The following is a 22,296-nucleotide window of genomic DNA, read 5'->3' as shown; positions in this document are numbered from 1 at the left end:
CCACACAACAGCTAAAACCTTAAATAGTCTTCTCATTTGCAAGGCTATTTTTAGTTTTGCACTGGAAATAGCAGCCTTCAAAATAAAGCTTATCATAAATACTGGTTATTTAATCACTCACTTTCAAGACTCATTGATAAGTCATATCCAGCTCTAGAAAAAGCTTTCATTTAGAAGGGGTACAGTTACTGTTTAAACATGCTAATCTCTCCCTCTGTAATTACAAAAGTTCATCATATGCCTCAAATCCTAATCCTCTACTATAATTTTCACACCAAAAAACCTAATTCTTACAAAGTTAAGCAAACATTCAAAGAAGTAGAAATAATTTCAAAATAGACAAAACCAGTGCTATCAGAAACATTTTTACTTGCAAAATGCAGCATTCTGTCTTACACACCAACAGGAGGCTTTTGCTCATGTTCAGGTCCTACCTAATGTTCAGAGATTTCTTCCTAAGTTCACTCCATCTGAGGTTCATGTTATCCAGGCGTCTCTGCAAGAGGGTTGCATCTTCAGAGCCTTCAAGAGACCTCAGGATTTTCTGCCCGTTTTCATCCAGGCTGTGAAAGATGTCAGTGTGAGCATCAATTTCTGCCTGTAGTTCCTATGGAAGCAACAGAAAACAATACATGATTTCCTAAACAATCATAGAAACCATAATTTTTCTAAAGAGTGGGAAAATCAGTGCAACACAGAGCACAGGTTTCGATTACTGCTTTTATGGTAGTATCATGTACTGTAGACACAGCCATGTTCCCCTTTCACATGAAGGTCTTTTGCATTGAATGCAACCTTTCTTCCACAGAGAGCATACTGAGCAAAATGTAGATGGTTTAAAGTGTAGCCTTTGAAAGCAATAAAGGAAGGACAGGATATATTTACTGTGCTGATGAGGGAAAAACAAACAAACAATAAACCCCCAGGGTCTCAGGTAAATCTGACCTTCACGTGATAGGTCTTCCTGTGCAACATTTTCAGTTTCAGCTGGGGACTGCAACACCGGTCCTGCTGCATAGCAATTCCAAGAAATCTGGGTGTCTGCAGCAGCTGAGCTTTAAAATGCCAAGTTCACTTACATTCTGTTGACAGAATGCATTTTGGAGCCCAGGCCTCAGAAGTCAATAGCAATAAACAGCCACTTTGTGCTGTACCAAAACCCTGGTTGAGGCCACGGATGTAGGAGGGCCTGAGAATAGCAAGGACCCAGAATGTGCAACTGGCAGCTCATGTCGAACAGCCAACTTTTCTTATCGCTCCGTAACTGCAGGCCAGCTCTACATTTTGGATTCATTTTTCCCCCTCATTTTTAGCACGGCTGTTTCTGCCAAAAGAACATTCTTTAGAGAGCTGCCTGGTACCAGCATTCCTGCCTGCCCACACAGTCAATGCAGCCTTTGTACGCTGGCTGCCCTTCTCCAAGACGTTTGCACGCTGCAGCTCCACAAGGTCAGATTCATTTGCAGGGAACGGCGGTTGAATCAAGCCCATTAAAAAGAATAAAAATAATAATAATAATTTGAGCACGTACATGCGTGAGCACACACGTGCTCTATGTGCAGCCGCGTTTGCTTACTTTCAAACAAAGACACGAAGAAAATGACCTAGTGAATAAAGCTCTGCATTTTCTCCTGGGATGCTTGGGCACTAAGTTTTCTGGTGGTGGTTTTCTTGCTACCCAAAATGGGACTGCTAGGGATGAAGTGTGAAAGAGCAAGTGAATTATGGTATTTGAGAGCAAGACCCAGCACTAACTAAGCATCACAGATAGTCCCCAATGGAAATTTGTTTCAATTTTCTTTAGAAGAATGACTTTGAAGGAGGGAAGCACACAAGCTGTCTACTTGGTGGGTTCCTAATTGAATTGGTTTCATTTGATATTTTAAGTGCAATGTTAGCTGCACTGAATCATGAGTGGATTGTCCTTGTTCACCTACTGCTGTTCCAAATGTCCTTAACTGGATACCTATTCCTTGCACAGCAATGACTAGTACAGTATTTGGGGAAATTTTAAGGTGGGCTAGCAACGTCTTCGGTACAGTATAAAAGCTTTTATCCAACTATTTTACTTATCTAAGGTCATCCTAGCAGTAAAGTAGTTAGGAATGAGTTTGGATATATCAGAGGTAACTCTGCAGAATCCAAATATATTATAAACACTATATTTTTATTGATTGATGTTAAATAAGCAATTTATATTTTTAAAAATGCCATTACTGAGGTACATAACAATGTATAGTATTCCAGGTATGAATGCCCTTACTTGAAAATTTGTACCTTAATTCAAGTCTGAATGCTGTTAGCTTCAGCTTCTATCTGCAATTTCTTTCTCTCCATGTATGCATTTGGAGATTTTATTTAAGCTGGGTTAAATGTAAACAGCCAAAATAATATGTAAGAGAGAATAAAGTTCACAGTAAAAAAGTTATCTTTTAATTAAGTCTGTATACTTCTAAGGTCCTTCCACATTACAAAAATTATAAATCTATTCTGAATAGAAAGAATGAAAGGGTAAAAGAATTATATGCACTACCTCTTGCACAAAGTCCTTAGTTTTTAGGATGGTGATGGAAAGAGCTGCCTTTTCCTCTGAAAGAACATGTGCCATGAAACATGTTCAATAACAATTCACAGTAGGAAACTGTCAAATTTATGCCCTCTTGGTGTTTTACCACACATTTACTCATAGCATTTTATAAGACAAAATTTAAAAAAAATGGCTTTCTGTATTTTTCTTGGTTTTAGAAAAAGTGTCTTGGAGTTTGTACATTCTGTGGTTTTCTCCTGACACATACATAATTCTGAAAATAAATTAAGTCATATTCTTTTTTATTTGAGAATACTATATAGAATCACAATACATCTGGACAGCTAGTTAAGTAGGAAACAAACATGAAAAGTGGAGTATTCTTGACAAAAGCTTAGTATTCAAGACTTGGTCTTCCTTATACCAAATTACTTGTGTATACTGCACTACTTTTAATGCTCCCAGAAGAAGTTTATTCCAGCCATGCAGGAAGCCTACACAGAAGAAAGGCAACAACAAAGATATTTACTCCATTTTGGCTGGTGCATTTTAGTTCCTTTCTTTGTGACACTTTCACATCCCAAGAGAAGCAGAGAGCATATAATAAAAAGATCTATATACCTTTTATTTGTTTTCTGAAATAAATAATGTCCATGTCTCAAAAGTACAATATGAACTAGGTTCTTTTTCTTGCCAATGATAAAGCAGGAAGATCTACTTAACCTCAAAAATGGCTAAGTTATTTGTAAAAGTGTGCTGCGATTACACATCATACCTAGAAGTATAGCATATAGACTAAATATATATTATTTATTGTATTTTCATCTTTTCCAATGTGTTCAAACACATGGAGAGACCATAGAGGATAAAAAATCAATCCTGGTATAATTCTACTAGGCTACAATTGGACTGTGTGGTGCATTTTTGCTGTAGTGGTTATTACTGAGGCTGTGTGGAAGATTTCTATCTGCTCTAAAAAAAAGTTGAGAGCAAAATAAAAAGCATCTTTTTGATCACAAGTTACTGCTTTGAGTGAGCTGAACTGCTTGGAAAGAACTGCAACTCCATCAGGCACAGAGTTGTCTAAGAATTTCAGAGTGAGATCCTCCTTTATAAAGATGAATTATAAAGTTAGATGATAATAAGTAACATAATATTTGTTTGTAGAAACTTAGCTGAATAGCTATTAGTGTTTTCTTCTAAAAATGTGTATTTACATTATTTTACTATATAGAGTAAGTCTGGAACTAAGACACAGAACTGGAATGATAAAGAAATGAAGTACACTTGTGTAGAGGATTGGCTAGCAGGACAAGGGCATATGGATATAGCTAAAGCTATGGACGAGCTCTTAGAGTATAGAACACAGCTTGTCTAGGCCGATGAGAAAATCTGAGATAGCAAGGCCATGGCAAGACTACAGTCTTGATAAATCTGAGATAAAATCTTGATAAATCTTGATAAATCTTGATAAATCTTGATAAATCTTGATAAATCTTGATAAAATCTGAGATAGCAAGGCCATGGCAAGACTACAGTGCCCTTGTAAGTGCTAGTTGGCTGGTAAGCCAACTAGTTGTTTTGATTAGCAAAACAAAAGCAACTGAGAGCCACCTGTGTCAACAAAAGAAGGGAGTAAAAGTGGAATCAACATTTAAGCAAGAACCAATAATGAGCTCAGCTTTTGCAATATGTATGAGCTAATTATAAAGCATATATTAAGTTGTTAGTGATCAATAAACGAAGCTTGCTGATTCTCATATTGAGCGTCTCTCTTCCCTCGTCGTGACACACTTGTCTTGAGGGAAACAACCTTCTTGGACAAAACGGGGTGAGGAAATTTGCTCTGGCTGCTTCACTTTTGTCCTGAGCCCTTGAAACCATTGTATGATTTTAGGGGAGAAGTGCACTAGTGTTGTAAGACAGCACACCCAACACTTCCAGAAAGCCAGAGCAAAATACTTGCCCAGTTCAATACAAGTTTTGGCATAATACTTGCCCGATTCAGCTGTCACCCTTGGAACTACTGCTAGCATTCGCCACAGGAGCCCACATTCTCACTGCCCTAATTCTTTTGGTAGGTAAAAGAGATTCACCTGTGGCTCCACAAGTTTTATTTTACACAGGGCCCTGTTAAGCACAGCAGGGCTGTCACAGTGAAATCTAATGCATTAGAAGTTCCGTCAGCTTCCACATAGCAGAGCTAGTCCTGTAAGGATTCAATATGGTTGGAGATACTTCAGCAGTAATAAATAATCAGTGTCAATATACTTCATGTCCCACATGCAACACATAGACATATAAAGGACATGAGACATGTCAAAATCTGCCATTATTTCAGCAATACGTCCGAGAAGGATTGGTAGTCTGGAAGTAAAACGAAGTCCTAGAAAGAAGGAATCAGTTATACTTCTTGGACTATAGATGAGTCATACTAAAACATGGAAATTAATGCAGCACAGCTGACAAAACATTTATCTTTTATATAAGGTAAAACAAATTAATTATATAATAATTTAAAGAAATTACAGTACTTAAATCCTCCTCTACAAACTCAGTTCCATCCTTGGAATTATACTTTTTATTTCCAGTGAAGCATTTTACATTTTCTAGGTACTGTACAGAGTTACTAATGAAATAAATTACATTAATTGAGGTATAGGGGGGCTCACAAAATTAAAGACCTCATTAAATAAAAACTACACAGAGAAAAAAAATTATCTTATTGGCAGTAAATAATCAAAATGTCAGTCTGCAAAATTACATACATGTATGCAAAGCATCAGCTGTAATACTTGTGTGGGTATACATAGCTCAGAAGTATTATACTGTTTCTGTAATGCAAATACTGAAATAGCTAGAAAAGTGATCATAAAATTACTCAAAACAGAACAAAGACCACCTCTATAATCCCTCTCCATCTCTGTAGTTTGCTAAACTAATAATCCCCTTCATATTTGCATTAACAGAGTATACTGTATTTCTCATAAGTCATTTCTGAAAAAAACAAACCAACAAAACATTTTAAATAGCTTACATCAGTAGAATACTCTTTTTAAACCTCTTATACTGTACAGAACACTTAAATGATGTAATTACTTTTTTCATTTTCCTTTTTTCCTCTTTTCCTTTTTTCCTCCTTCCACTTTAGTTTTTCTTTTCCCTTCTTCCTTTCCTCCTCTCCTTTCCCCTCCTTTCTTTTCCTGTTTCTTTCTTTCTCTATTCTCCTTTTTTCCTTTGCCTTTCTGCCTCTTTCATCTCCTTCTCTCCTTCTCCTTCCTTCCTTCTCTTTGAAATACAACTTTCTATGAATAAAAAGTTTATTTTTATGTTCTTTTATGGTGATTTCAAAACTTCTAAAGAATATGGGTATCTTTCTGCTTTTATTTTCCATTTATATCATTTTAAGTTCCTGGATAAAGCAGAACTTACAAACTTGTTCCAAAACAGTTTGGTTGTGGGTTTTTTTGTTTGTTTGTTTGGTAGGTTTTGGGTTTTTTTTGAGAGGGGGCTCATTTGGTTTTGGTTTTGTTTGTTTTTGTTCCAACAATACTACTGAGAACAGGTCTGTAGAGAATAGGTCTCTGTTCTATGGTCTTGAAGGCGATAGAGCAGCTCTTAGGGCTCAGCATACTGAGTGACAATCCAGGGATGATCTGCTGGCTTAATCAAAAAAGGCTCCCCTTCAAAGTTCTGGTTTGGTTTTTTTTGTAACCTCCTTATGGTTTCTACAGATGTAGGAAATGGAGTCACTGCCTGTATTTTGCAACTCTGTTCAGCACACCTTAGCACAGTTTAGATATGGATTTCAAATTAATCATCCCACTTGCTTTCATTTAATTACAGCTAAACTCCTTCAAATTTCTGATTCTGCCTAAAGTGTTAAACTCTATGTGAGGATTCAGAGAGTATGAGATTTTTTTTCAATGCCCTGGCAGACTCCAGCAGCCTTTGGAGGCACAAAGATCCATGAACATGGCACCTCTTTCAGGATCATGGCTTATTCTTCTGTCTGCTAGGGAGAGGAATAGTTTTGTGAGTGTTATAGTTCTGGAGATGTTGAATTAATGGCTACAGCAAGGTAAGTCAAATGCATTTTAAGTACACGAGTGATAGATTTAGTGCAAGATGCACTTGCTCTATTTCTTTGTTTCTGGCAGTAGAAAGTCAGTTTGCACTATGCTTTATGACAGTCTGTCCTTGTGAGCTGGGCATTGCCATCAAAGCATTTGAACAAAAAGAAATGTATACTTTTTTTGAAACATTTGTCCTAGAAGGAAGATACTGTGAATTAGAATAATGACGGAACAAAACAGTGAAGTATTTCTGCTGGTTTGCAAGACACTTCTGGTCCCATGGGAGTTCACTATTTTAAAAGATATAGTTCTTCTAAGAACTGCCTGTTGGATTTAGTGTGTTGTTTTTTTTTTTAAGCTCCCAGTTCCTCCATCAAGCTTTTAAGTAATTTGCTTTTCTAGTCCATAAGCAAAACTTTTATTGAGTCTTAGAATGAGCATTTACTGAACAATTTACATAATGATAAAAACTTCTCAAATGAGATTTAAAATACAATTAAAGGGCAGACTTACTGAGTTAAAAGCATTGTTGTGAAATGGTTATACATCATCATGCCAAGAAGCCTCCTATTCAGCCAGCCTATGGCATGACCCCAATTCCAGTCTGGTATGATTACATCTCTGAGTTTCATGCTAATTACTTGATTAAAAAGAACGATAAAAAAGGTCTTTTCTATTCTGAAGATAAGCTTATGAATATAATTAAAGCATTTCTAGGTTCTCAACATATTTTTCAAGATAAAAAAGGGTAAGAGTTAGTCCTCTAAGAGAGAATCAAGTGTTGATGAGTGGAAGCTAAAAGTATAACTTTGCACTGCAGAAATCCATGTAAGTTGCATCTATCACTCTTATGGTTTAAAATTCCACAAGTCCTGGAATAAAGATGTGACCAAACTTCATATTCAAATGCTACTTTCATCTAAAAGAAGATAAAAAAAGAGCTTTCTTTAGCACATTGGGCCCTGTCTTCAGAAAATATCTTTATAAATAGGCAAAACAGGCCTTCAATTTAGGTTATATTCAGATTGCAAGAGATTTCAAGAGTGCATCTAAGGATGCAGCCTTCTCTTGCTGACAGTAACTCTGTAAATATGGTGTGGGCTTCTTAATCTCATTAACATTGAGCTACCTCAGCTGTGGAATTTTAACTCTTAAGAGCACTAATATAATCATTTGAACATACACTCAAGTCTCTACTGTGCAGATCCTCATTCACAGGACTGACTTTTCAGACATACCACAGGGTCATGTATTTCTCTCTTGATCATAGGTAAATAATTTTTTGGTACCTCTAGCAATTAATTTGTATTCAATTATTACATAATTCCATGTGTTTCAGAGGAGTTTATGGACTTCTTGGATGGCTTTTTTGAAGACTGAGAAAAACCCTGAATGACTGCTTTCCTTTACATGTAATGAAAATGTGAATAAATAGATAAAATCTTTGAAGAAACAAATCTTTCTGCATTTATAGTTTCACTTAGGATCTGACCCTTGCCCTTAGAGAAATATAAACTATTCTGATAATTGTAATTTTAATGGAAATTGTTATTTTCACCATTTGTCTATTTTTCTTGTCACTATATCTAGGATGGAAACCCTAAATAGAATGAAACATTGTGTGTCTGAGGTTACATTAAGGCAGAAAAATTCCTCACAGACACAGCAATGAAGAACTTTTACTGTATGGTGTGACTGAGTGATATTTATGTTACTAAGATAGCCTGTACCCTGTTTCATGCAAGCAAATCCAACAAAGCAAACAAAGCACATTTTTGAAGCAGGAGTTGCAAGTGTATGCTAGAAAAGTGTATGTTAGAAAATCAGCCACCTCTGCTGAGATGTCTAAGAATGGGCTTAGCTATTTGCCTTTGAAAACTCTGTATTTGAGGGTTGGGTGAGTAGGAGGGAAATAGCATAAATGTGCATAGAATCACACACACAACTTTCTGAAAGCAAAACCGTAAGACCTGTTACAAACTTGGATAGTTTTCTAGATTTTTAGAAGGTAGTCTGCTCCCGACGAATATGCAGGTCTTGACCCCTGCACTTCAGTGAATGTCTAATCCTATTACACCTGCACATTCCATCAGCGCACTCACCCTGTCAATCTTTTGGCAATCTTTCTGCAGCAAAATAATTATGCTGCTACTTTCAGTATGTCTAATTTTCCCTCTCCCCATTTTCCAGAGATCAAACAGCAGCAGCACGAAGAAGCACCTTCTCTACAGAACATTTACCTCCACTTAGTTACTTGGGCAAGGTCTTAAAGTCCTGCTGGACAGTTTGGAGAGCATTTACCTCTATTAGTTCTGCTGACATTCCAATACTTGAAATCAATACTGACTTTCTTTTACAACAAGCAGCCAGAAAGGCTGTATAACCATTTCTAGGTCTGGAGAAAAAAAAAAATTTTATGAAAGAAGGAAGGACAGTTTTTTTCTCTTTCACCAACCCAGTGAAACATACCTGAGATCTGTTAATTATAAATACCTATTCCTAGAGGAAAAATTATTTGTACATACAGGACTGTATATTTAAATGATATACCAAAATGTAACAATAAGGCCTCTCATATTTTAGCACCTATGGGATTCAAATATATTTTCATCCTTCCTCAAATACACTAACATATACAATCCTCTTTCAAATCCTATTAAAATAAAAAATAAGGGTGTTTTATAATTAAAAGAAATTATTTTGATTCTAGATACTATCCTAATTCCTTCTGTTACAAGTAATTCTTGCAATCTTCTTTTCTTTTTAAAATAAAGTCTGAAATTTTAAGTTGTTGCTAACATTGTCGATGACGGGAGAAAAAAAATTGGTATTATGAAACACCAGTTTCATAACATGATGTTCAATTAATTAAAAAAAATAAAATCTTATTAAAAGAGAACAACACAAAACATAAAGCAGAAAATAGAGGCCTCATACATTACACATTATTAAAACTGACTCGAACAGAAAAATATCTATAATGGCTCTAGGACTCCTTTTAGAAACTAGCATTGTTCCATACATAATAAGATTTCAATTAGGAATTTATACTATTTCAGGTGTTTCTCTCTACAAATGTGCAAGATCCGCTGCAATTAACTGTTCTTAATGAAGGACAGGTTAATTGGGAACCAGTGGTCACTATGCAAGAGGAAATGTGGCAAAAGCTCCAGAGCTTCTGCACATACTTGTGTTCAGATCTTCCCTACTGGAGGTGCCCTAAGGCAAGATCAGGGAGGGCAGAAACTTGGGCACCGTAAAGGCCAAAAGTACCCTTAATGTCGATTTTCAGTGCGAATACAGGTCATGCTAGTATGGCCTCAGGGTCTGTTGGCTTTCTATGTTTTAAGCGAGAGATGTCAAGAGAAGTTACCACAGAGAAAACTGCTCTGTGGCAGTCAGCTACTAGCAAAATCACTTCAACATTTGATGTCAGATGTTCCTGTCACCAAAAAACAGAATTCACCAAGTGTTGGTCAGTTTACTCATTAAGAATGAACACAAACTGCCATAAGAAAAGTTAGTTTTATCTTCCTGACGATGTTTTAACCACAAGCCTGATCGGTATGAGGGTACCACATGTTTGGATACCCGGTGAGAAGCCAAGAGGCCAAAGTTATTATCTATGGCACCTCCCTGTGTAAATGGACACTTCTCTAAATGCAGAAACAGGAAGAGCCACAGAGGCTCAGGGGGCCCTGAACAGCTGTTGCCAGAAGGGTTGACACAGATGAAAGCTGTCAGGGTGGCAGCAAGAAGGAGCTGCCACCAACTCCCGTCCACAGCAAGGCCTTGAGTGGAATGTGGAGCTACATGGAGGGCTTTCCCTTCTGACCCTCTGACCCAAAAGTCCTCAGCTGCCTGCTGATACACCAAGACTTCTACTTTTAAACCAGTACTGTGCTCCCCTCAATACCCAAAGCTCGAACAGTCAAATTAAAATGCATAGCACGACTTCTGGTCTGCTAACTCGTTATTGTTACCCTGCACACTGAGGTGTTTAACCAATCAGTGTGATATTGTACTCAGGAACTGCATTTGTGAGGAATTTGACATAAAGGTTCATTCTCATCAGTTTTCAGCTCAAAGAATTTCCAAAACTTTAAGTTCTTCTGAACAGCCTGAACCAAACCAGAACTAACTTCTACATTATTTATTTTAGATGATATAATAATGCATGCTGACTGTCTTGAAATAAGCAAGTGACTGGTAAATGTTTGGAATCTGAAAATAGTATACACCTTTTAACAAAATCCTTCAAAATAGTAACCTTAACTATCATATTGATCAGTCTCTCTGTGGCAAAGCCTAACCATGTTTTGTTGCAGCCAGAAATCAAAAGCACAATTGAACAGGATGCCTGTATCAAGGGGTTTCTGAATAAGATTCATATCCTGAAAATAATTATTTGTTATTTTCTTGGATTTACAAGCAAGATGCATGTACTCCCACAGTAAATACAGTTTCAGGTTAAAGTGATAAATATCACTGAAAAAATAGTGCAATCATCAGAAAATTCTGACATGAAATAAACTTGTTTTTTAATCCTAACTTTTTTTTTTTTTTTTTAACAGTCAAGCTATTTGGGGTGAAAATCAACTTTTGTTCATGTTTTTCAGTTTGCCATTAGAAAATCAATTAATTCAGATCATTGAGTTCCTCAAATTCACCAACTGAAAAAAAAAATACACTTGATCCTGCTATCTTCCCTTTATTCTGGTAAAAGGAATAACTCCATTATCATAACAAAAATGAAATAATTTTAATTCAAACATTGTAATGGTGAAGTCATGTAAGTGTTTTCATTTAGATCTAGATAAGAAAGTCAGTTCCAAGATCTGCACATCAAAACTGCCACCTGGAACCATTACTTATGCCTTTTCAAGACTTGTTTATATTTTGTTGGAGCAAAAACTAAAGTTTATCTGAATTTTGCCCAAAATAAAGACTACACCACTAATGAAAGACCACAGCCAGAGAGACAAATGTTGATATCATTACAGAAATAAATGTAAACATACTTGATACAATAATCTTTTTTGTTTTCTGTCTCAAAAGACAAGACTCCAACTCAAAGCCAAAAAGCAAAGGAAAATGAAATGCACACTTTTAAATTTAAAGAGTATTTTGTACTAAAGAAGGAACAGAGGTAAGACTGATCAGCAAACAGTAATGGAGGTAATATAGCAAATATATATAAGATTTTAAAAAAACCCCAACCTTCCTTTCTAAAAAAAGACTCTTTAAACTTAAAAAAGAACTCAGGGCTTGGATACATTCCCAGAAGACAGAGTACACTCTTGTCAGTAAGTCAATATATCAGGCAGATCTTAAATACTGCAAGAAAACAATATTCTCCTACTTAAGTTTCTGCAGAGAACAAATATGCCTCTTCTACTGTCACTCCAAAGTATGCCATCCAGACCCAAGCTTATACCCTGGAATTGCTTTTGTAGCTCTTCAGTCAAGATTACTTATCAAATGCTTTATAAATTGCTGACATAGGACACTGCAAGTACTTGACTTCAATACTAATCACATCAAAGTTACTCTCATATTCAGAAGTTTTTGATATGTTGTCATTGGTCTCAATGATACACTAAATGCGACACAAACATGGGGCTGAGAGATATTTCTTCAGAAAACAGTTAATAAAATAAGCCAAGGTACCACATATTCATAAAATTTCTGAATGCACTCAAAACCCAGGCTTAAATATCTCAGGAAACTGAAGACTTAGCTCAAACATGCAGTCCAGCCACAGCAGTTATACCACCCAAGGCTGAAAAACCCAGGTGCTGAGGAACACTGATAGTCCACTTTATTTATGTGCACTGTGGTGGGTTGGCCCTGGCTGGATGCCAGGTGCCCACCAAAGCCAACTGCTCCCCTCCTCACCTGACCAGGGAGAGAAAATATAATGAAACGCTCAGAGGTGAAGATAAGGACAGGGAGAGATCACTCACTAATTCCTGTCACAGGCAAAACAGACTTTACTTGGGGAAATTAGTTTAATTTATAATCAATCAAATCAGATTAGGTTAATGAGACATAAAAGCAGCTCTTAAAATGTCTTCATTCCTTCACAGAATCATAGAATGGCTTCGGTTACAAGGGACCTTTGAAGACCATCTAGTCCAACCCCTGTGCAATGGCCAGGGGCATCTTCAACTAGATTAGGTTACTCAGAGACCTGTCAAGCCTGACCCTGAATGTTTCCAGGGATGGGGCATTCAACACCTCTCTGGGCAAGTTATTCCAGGGTCTTACTACTCTCATTGTAAAAAATTTGTCCTTATATCCAATCTAAATCAACCCTCGCAGAAGCCACCCTGTAACCCCTGCTACCAAACCCTGGCCACAGAAACAGAATACACAGACCTATCAGTTCTCACAGCTATCTGTATCAAGCTCAGAGAAAGTAGCATCATTTTTAGAAAAAAAAAATTACTTTGCAGGCCCACTCTTTCTCCTTTGTACATAAAGAAAATTTGTAGTTTCCTTCATCTATTTCTACATAAACATATAATATAAAATATATATGGGTTTATATATAATTATATATATATAAAATAAATATTATATTTTTTTACATATAAATATAATATTTATAAGACATCTCCACATCAGACAGAGCAAATTCAGCTCTAAGAGCTTCATGTGCTACCAAGTACCTTGGTGGTCCTGTACTGAACTCCCTCTAGTATGTCCATATCTTTCTTGTATAGGGGAGCCCAAAACTAAATGCAGCAATCCAGAATAGCAGAGAGGAAGAATCACTTCTCTGGACCATCTGCCTACATTCCTGCTAACAGGGCTCAGGAGCCTGGTGTTCCTGCCCTACCCTCTTGCAGATCAACACCAACACTATCCAGAACTTGTGGCCTCTTTGCATCCTTGCTGTAACAACTGGCATGTAAAAGTGCTCAGTACTTCTGTGGTACAAACACTTTTTTGACAACTCAAATTGAAACCATATTCCTATTGAATATTCATGTGTTCTACAACGTCCACGGCAGTTACTGTTTTCATGAAGTTGTCAAGTGCAATATATCATGTTCTGATTTCTTGAAAACTCTGCAAATTTTAACACCCACTGATTCAAAAAACTTTTGTATATACAAAAGTGAATGAAGAAGAATGTGAGGAAATAAAGATAACACGTGTATCTGGTTTACTGTGTAATATGTGAGCGATCATGGAGGGAGAGTTTCCACCTTTGTGACAGGGAGTACAGTTTGCTCATAGAAACAAAACCAGAAGTTACGTGTTCCCTATGGAAATAATATATCTTTTTTTCTATAATCCTCTTTGAAGTATCACTACTGCTTCCATTAGAGAATTAAGAAGAACTGTATATGGCTTCTAAGCCCAGAGAAACTAAGCATACAAGAAAATAAATATGATATGCTTTTTGAAGAGACAGGTGGTATGTTTTGTATCTTTAAAAAAAAATACCTATCCTATCTTATTAAAAGTGATGCAAAAAATTCCTACAATGATTATATGTAACATTTGAAGCATATGAAGTCCTGATAATAGGAATTCCATGCTAGAGGAAAGGGAAGAGGCAGAGAGAGAGAGAGACTAGGTAAAAATATTATTTATATCCCAGAAGTAGTTCTTGAAGTTTTAGGATGCCGTTATACCCCAATGGAATGAACATAAGAAATCCCAGAGATTCGAAGGATGAAATTAGGCAAGCTATTGGTGAAACAAGGTAAGTGTAATATCCCTCAAGGCACTCAGAGCAATAGCCACTTTTACACTATTCAGTGTAATGCCACTTATCTTCTATCTACCCATATTTGACATATAATCAATTTTGGGTAGAAATAATTCTCATGACATAAATCTATTTATAATTCTGACAGAGTAATACCACTATTCAATAAATACTCACTGAACAAGGGATAACAGTGCACCTGCACTATGCATTCATTCAGTGCTAGGTCCCATCAAGATTAAAACTTCCTTTCATGTACAACATTTTTATCTGAAATGCCTTTTGGGTTAAACTGAAATTCACCTGATTAACACTAGTGTAAGAAAACTCTGTCTGTACAGCAATAAAAAGTTTACTTTCCACCCTAAAATGTGAGAAAACTTCATGACTGACCAACTCAAATAAAAAAAAGTTACCAAAAAAAAAAAGCCAGTTGATCTAGAATTCAAAATCTGAGAATTTGTCTGTCATCTTCAAACAGCTTCTATACATTTGACTTGATAATAGAGAAAATTCACAATTCTCTTTCCACATCAGTGATTTTTTTGAAATAAATACTCTTTCACATACAGTGCTTCATAATCTAACTGTACTACTAAATGAAATACTGATGCTCAGTTTCCCAGTGGAGCTTTGTGTTCCCTTTGCAATCTTGTTGAAAGCCTTAAAACCAAACACTGACAGAGTTCTGATGCCTGTTACTCAGCAATTGCGTCTGTTTGCCAAGGGCACATGCAAGTGAGGACAGACATGAGTTTCTGCTTAAACAATATCTCAAGGGGATGCAGCCTTATAAGAAACAAAATGAAACAAAATAGTCTGTGGAAGAAAATTTCAGAAGCTGATGAAAGAGGAAATACAGCAAACCTTTTACATTTCCTCTTTTTACATTCATTTACTTGACAAAGGACATGTTTGGCATGCAGAATTTATCTTAGAATAAAGGAAATGAAAAAAGAAAAAACAAAACAAGTAATGATTCTACAATTTATATATTTGCATATTTAATTAAAAAAAAGCCACAATCAAAATTAAAGTCTCTTCCATAAGCAAAGGTATGATCATCAGGAAATAGAACATCACTATCATCCTTCACACATACCTATACACATGCCACAGCAACCATCTGCCAAAATGATCTTGCTGTCACAGTTAATTCCAAGAATCAGATGCACACAGTCTGTTCAGCACAACACCAAGCTCTATGCAGATGGGATGTGAGTTTTGAAATGCAGCCTGCACTGATTTACCAACAACAGCAGGTGATCTCTAAGACCTCAAGACAGTATCCCAAATTCAGGGATAGAAAAGTTACCATTGCCCTGGATTAGCTTTCTATCAATCAGTGGTGCTTTAATCCCTGTTGTGAAAACTATCAAATCGGAAGGATTAAAGGTGTGCTCAGAAGGATACAAAAACAGGAAGGAAAATGTTTGATGGGCACTGAACAGTCAAGCCAAGCTTCTGTAGCAAAAAGAGAGTTCCTTGAAGGAACTGTGAAACTGGATGCACTAACTTTTCCCTGATGTTCATACTAGTCCCTCAGGTTAAATCTGTCTGACAACCTCCTTACACAAAAGATTTGCTTTAGAGGAGATGCAGTACTCTGTCTGCCTATTGCAATATGTCTTATTCTGCCTTTGTAGTAATTCCGAAACTTGAGCTCTCCCTGGATGTGACAGCTGTAGGCTGCCTATTACAGCAGGAGAACACCGTCAGGACCTGTGCAAGTCATCCTTCAGGCCTCCTGCAGGGCAGTGCAGCTTAAACCAAGGAGATCTCTTTCATCCCTGGATAATCCAGAAAAGTTTGGGTCCGATTGCTTTAAAACAGAAAACTCCATAGCAGGTCCTCTCAAAACAGGGACAATAAAAACTTCAGCCTACTGTACATGTATTGTCCGATGTAATCATGTTGTCTTTATTTAAAGAGTATAGTTGGTCTAAACACCATTTTTCAGGGATTTAAAATTAGTGTCAACATTTTGATGTGACTGCATTCTCTAAAAGTCATGTGGAAATATATGCAGTAATCAGAATGCTGCAGCTACAGTATTAGAACCATTTCTAGCAAAGATTGATAAAAACCCAGCAACTTTGTTTCATGAAAAAGCCTGACTTTTCAAATTAATTTTGACTAACAATAAACCTAAGGTGTTTTATTTTTAGTTTCTTCCTGAAACTTGAAAGAATATCCTGACAGTTAGCTAGTCAAAGACTCAGTAATATGCTATGCAAAAAACTTTGGTTCATTCAGCTCTTTATTAAAAAAGTTAATTAAAATTACTACTACTTTTTTTTTTTTACAAGTTGACACTTATACTTAGTTATCTGAAGTTATGAGTGACTGCTAGGATATAGAAAAAAAAAAACAAACACAAAATACAACCCAAAAAAAGAAAGAGGCAAATTACTAGAATGATGTGTGATACTCAGTTCTTTTCAACTGACTCATTTGGGGTACTTCAGACCTACAAACTACTCTTGTCCAAGTTTCACTTGAAATTATACTTGAAAATCCGACCCAGAATGAGATAGGAACATTTTATGAATGACTAACTCAGAGATGCAACATCGGTCAAATTTCCTTTCATAATAATCTGTGACTGAAAAAAAATAATTTGAAGAATGTTCTAGGACTGCTTAATTTTTATAAATTTTCATCTTATGCAAACAAAATAAACAGCAAGAGACAGAATGATTTGTTTCACAACTTAGATTTCTTTCACCTGTGATTGAAAAACTGTTAAAATGACTCCTTATATGTAAATTTTCACTGAAGTTACATGTCCCTGTAACAAAGATCTGAACTTAAAAATTGATTGAGATCAGCATTGTGTTGGGCTCACAGCATCTGCTAGTCATGAATAAGGTTTTCTGGAATTTATAAAAACAGAAGAACACCACTGAAGATGTTACCTCAGTCAGATAACATTTCCATTTCCAGTAACTGCTCATGAAGAGAAGTTTGGCCGTCTCTGTCTCATCAAAAAAAGAAAATTGCTTTAAGAAAGATGCAAGCACAGACAGGAGTGGTTTGGTGTTTTTTTGTTTGTTTGTTTGTGGTTTTGGTTTTTGGTTGGTTGGTTTGGTTTTTTGTTTGGTTTGGTTTTTTGTTTGGTTTGGTTTTCTTTTCCTGAGAAGTTGCTATGAAGATGTCCTTAAGTTTATTGGCTCAGTGATTTTCCAATGATTTCCTAAGGAAGCATAACGAAGAGGGAAAATAATTTCTACCTTAACCAGTCTTCAAGCCTAGGTTCTGAAATAGGCAGAGCTCATTTGTTCTTGGAACTACTGTATTGTGCTCTTTTCCACTAAGTTTAAGTTCCACAGTTGGAGTTCTAAGATAAAGAACTACAGGCTGTTCAGGAAGAACAGACAGGACAGGCCAGGTGGAGATGTCACACCATACATAAGGGATAGGTTTGATGGCACAGCCCAGACAGGCAGTGATGATGTGCTGGACATCCACTGGGTGAGGATTAGGGGGTTGGAAAACAAAGATGTTGATGTTGTAATGGATGTCTACTGTGTCTAGAAGAATAAAGAAGAAGAAAGATAGTTTAGCATTAAGAAAAAATAAAACATAATACTGAAACATCCAAAAGGACTCCTTTGGACAATATAATCCATAGCTCAGCACACCAGTAAAACTGCACAAAAGAGAAAGAGAGAGAAAGGCAAAAAGCAAACTAGATAAAGCTTGTGTTGCCACATCACAGCATGAAACCACCAGAATAATTCTGTTATCAGCAAACAGTCATCACCTTTATAGAAACAAGATTTATTTATGGCTTGGCAAGACCCTGTCTGGTAATTTTTTTCCTGATATTTAACTTTTTTTTTCATGATATAATCATTTAGCTTCTATTGACTTCTTGTTTCAGTGTAAACAACTTTCCTTCCATCTTCTTTCTTCACCCTTCAAACTTCAGTGGACAGCTATTTCTCTTTGGACCTTTCTGTACAAAGTGGTAACAACTGAATGACGTTTAAAGTCTACAAGCCACTTTTAATCAAACAGCAGTGCATGTTCCTGTCTCCAGAAATGGGATACTTACTGTGTTCTTTTTAATTGCCAATTCTGTAACTGTCAAATAACCAATTTTGTCTTGTCAAGTTTTGATCTTTTAAAAGCCTACCACTATTAATCCTGCTTTTCTAAACACACTTGCTCAGACAACTTTGTTTGCTACTGTTCAATATCAGTTACTTAAGTAACACAGCAGAAACTACTGTTTCTTTGTATCTCTTTGGGGATGGAATTGAAAAAATAATTAGAAAAACAGAAAATTAATTCCACATATTTTATTCAGGATAGTTCAAGAGAGAAGGAAGTTATGAGAAACTGCATTTGTTACCACATTGAGGTTTGTCATCTATCGAGAAGAGGAACTGCATTCAAAATAAAAAAGACTAAATGCATCTAAACCAAAAAAATGGTTTAGATTTTTGGTTTAGATGCATTTAAACCAATGCAGTAAAGTTGAAAATAATAAATGGAGGTCAGCACATAAATCTCTTAGCTCACTTCATTGTCTAAAGCAAGCTTAGCTTTATATGAGAAGGATATAAAGAAATTGTTGCTGCTTACAAGATTCTTCATCTTTGTAGATCTTATGCCCTATAGCTTTGTGTGCTCTTCTAATAGTCTCCAAAAGTTAAATCCGTGTCTGTATGTAAATGCAAAAGTACAGATCACAAAAGAGGTAGCATGATGGACTTCTAACTCTGCACAGCAGGAGTAGGTTCTTAAGCTTAAAAAAAGAAAAAGAAAAAAGTAACCAACTGTCTTTTTTAATTACTAACATGTATTGGCTTCAGCAACAATTTTAATCCTAGATTTGTTTTTGGACTTGTCCTTCCCTGCAGTATTTGGCAACTTATTGGAAATGCAAGATTTATTTTAAACTTGATTAAAATGTTGAAAAGAACATTTAATATTGATGTTGAATCTTAGCAAGCTGTCCTGAAGACCATTTGGAATATTTATTTACTTATACAAAACAGAAATATCCATATAATTTCATACACTGTAGCTGCCAGAGAGAAAAAATAGTTACAAGAACATTAACTTCTAGGAAGTACAGTTTTTAAAATATATGTGTATGGAAATAAATTTAAGAAAGCCTTGTACAGCTGGTAGAAGAAAGCTTTCTACTTTATCCAGTGCGATATACTCTTGCATTAAACGACAGAGTTGCAGTTTGTTCAGTCTTCTTCTTAATTTGGGTTGTCTGTGTCCCTATATTAATTTTTTTCACAATATGAAACTTTTTCAAATATTTTAATTATTTTCAAATAAATTATGTCAACTATCCTGGACCTAATCCTGAGCATAAAATTTACTTTCTTAACAAATATTTAACATTAGGTTCATTTTTAACTGATTTGCAAAATGTTTTCTTAAATTAGAGTTCCTTTTCACCATCAGCAATAGGTCATACACCAGCAACTTCAAAATTGCCTGTTGGAAGCAAGTAGGGTACACTGCTACAAGATTTATCAATAAACTCTCCCACACATAGCATCATAAAATATTTTATTTACTTTCTTCCTCTGTCTAGTTCATAATTTGAGTAATTTAAAAACGTGACACACATTGCAAAAGCATAATTTGGTATATTTTACTTTATTCCTCTAACTGCAATGTGTCATAGTACTCTGCTGTTGTTCCTAGTCCTGATCATTATGAAGATATATTAGTCACAGATTCGTTGTCCTCACTTTACCATAATAAGATTCAACAATGACAACTACTCACATCAGCTTGGGCTTTGCCCTAATTTTTTTTCATATCTTAGTTTCATTAGACACCTCCTAGACAAATTTTTAGTTGTTTTTTTTTTTCTCCAAACCTTCCTTACCAACACAAAAGCATTATATATAAATTACGTATATGGATATAAAATTCAAATTTTTTATTCCTTTAGCCACCTGTGTCCTAGAGTAGTAAAATCTTCCTATACCTGGAAGCAATGACTACTGTCTCAGCCTCAGAGTAGGGCTGAATTTGATTAGATTCGTTCCTTGACTTCCACATATCCTCAAATGGCTTTGACACGCTTACAGATGGATGTCATTCAAAAGTCCATTCTCTCTCACATATTCTCAAATGGAAACTTCCTCTTTGACATTTGAAGTGCTTCAAAGCCCGCACCAGGGCTTTTGCTATTCACCCACACATATCTGGGGATGGTTCAGCAGAGCTCCTCAACCACCACAGTGCCCCCCAGAACCCTTCCAATGGCAGCAGTTTCTTTACGCCCTTAAAGCAGCCAAGCCAAGAACACACAGGTTTTCCTGGCGCACACATGCTGCACTCTTTTTAAAATAACCCAACCAGTGAAAAGGTCGCCTAATCCCAGCCAACAGGGAAGGACAGAGATGCACAAGAGCATTTACTGTGGGTCTGCAAAAAATCTATGCAGTTAGCTTCATGTTCTCACCAAAGCTGTTGCACCTGGCAGAAATTTCTGCATGTTTTGCTCCCGGCTGTGTCACAGCCACCTTTCAATTTGAAGTATTCTTTCTTTAATAAGCCCTTGATCTTTTCTATGCCCCGAGATTCAACTGAAGATTTCAAGCCTGAAGCTTCCAGAAACTTCCTCATCTCAAGGAAACATTGTTCAAAGTGTGTTGGTATGTCGGATTAGTCCACTTTACATCCATTTTTCCTCTGTGTTTTCCACTTCCATTGTGAAAGCTGTAAATTTGAGAATACCACTTTTCTCACCCACAGTTAGCAGGGATAAATCACCTTAGTCTTGACTAAGTGTGCAATGTCACTCTGCATATAGTGTGCCGTGCAGCTTGCTTAAGTCATTTTATTAAGGGCAGCACAGACAGAAATCCTGGATAGCTTCTGCTCATGTGCTGTGTAGTCTCAAGGTGTATGCACAGTAAGTCTGATGCAGCCAGGAAATGTAGGATTTACACTGTGTAAGCTACTGTGCCCACTCTGTTCATGTGTGAAAGGTCCAAGAATTTCTGAAAATGCTTCTGAACAGCAAACTAGAAATCCTGTGCTTCATATAATAGTCTTATTCTTATGGCATTATTTGCTTAAAGCCACTTCTCACACATAATTTAGAGACACATTCAAAATACAAGTTGAAATACAACACGTTTCCAAAAGTACATACAATTCACAACATAAAAAGGGCACAAGCTTCAGGTGGTTAAATCCAATCAGAACAGACTATTTTTGACAGCACGTTAAAAATATGCCTTTAGATAGTTTATTTATAAAGTGATTCTGTTTGGGTATTAACTCTAAGACCTCATGAATATGTAACACGGAGCAAACAAATATCTTCATAAAAATTTTTTCTCACTATAAAAAGTTCAGGAACTGGAAATTTATCCACTTGTGTCATGGAGCAGTGGAAACTTCCTACATTGACATTTTAAGCCCTCCTGACTAATTTTTATAGATCTTATTTCACATCAATGCTATTTTTTATATCCATGCTAAAGAATTTATACAGATTATGTCTCTCAGAGATTTAAACACTTATTTCTCTCGCTTGGACTCACGTTTTTTGTCCAGTATTGAAAGAAATGAACAAAAAGACAGAAACTGGTGGAAAAAAGACCAAAACAACAAACACCACCAAAAAACCCTTGAAAGGGCAATGGTATTTTGTTAAGTGATCATAATGTTTATATGTTACTAACAGGCTTTACTATGACACAAATTGGCTGTCATTCTCCAAACCACTATTACTCCATGTGGAGTATTCACCTAAACTAAAATTTATGCAAATCCCAAAACAATATCCAAGTAATTTGGTACTTTGAAATTTAATCAGTGTAATCTACTTATAAAATTGTAAGGTGCACCAACATTTCAAATCTGAATTTCCACAAATTATCCCTGCTTTGAATGAGACTCCTAAAGAAGTGTTCCAGTCTCTACTTCTGTTCATGCATTTCTCAAATATCAACTTTTTTAGGCTCTCCCTT

General features: G+C 36.1%; 1 protein-coding gene across 11 annotated transcripts in view; it reads right to left on the bottom strand.

Moving 5' to 3' along the window:
- DMD (dystrophin) overlaps positions 1-22,296 on the bottom strand; it is a 918,699-nt gene that overhangs the window by 193,858 nt on the left and 702,545 nt on the right. For all 11 annotated transcript variants that reach the window (XM_027636380.1, XM_027636395.1, XM_027636430.1 and 8 more), the window contains one exon: positions 435-607. In XM_027636380.1, the coding sequence (XP_027492181.1) occupies positions 435-607 (173 nt within the window). The remainder of the gene's footprint in view (positions 1-434; positions 608-22,296) is intronic.

Source organism: Corapipo altera, unplaced genomic scaffold (genome assembly GCF_003945725.1).
Source record: "Corapipo altera isolate COAL_440 unplaced genomic scaffold, ASM394572v1 0, whole genome shotgun sequence".
Taxonomy (NCBI): Eukaryota; Metazoa; Chordata; class Aves; order Passeriformes; family Pipridae; genus Corapipo; species Corapipo altera.
Note: the sequence above shows the minus strand (reverse complement) of the source record. Positions and strands in the feature narration are given on the sequence as shown.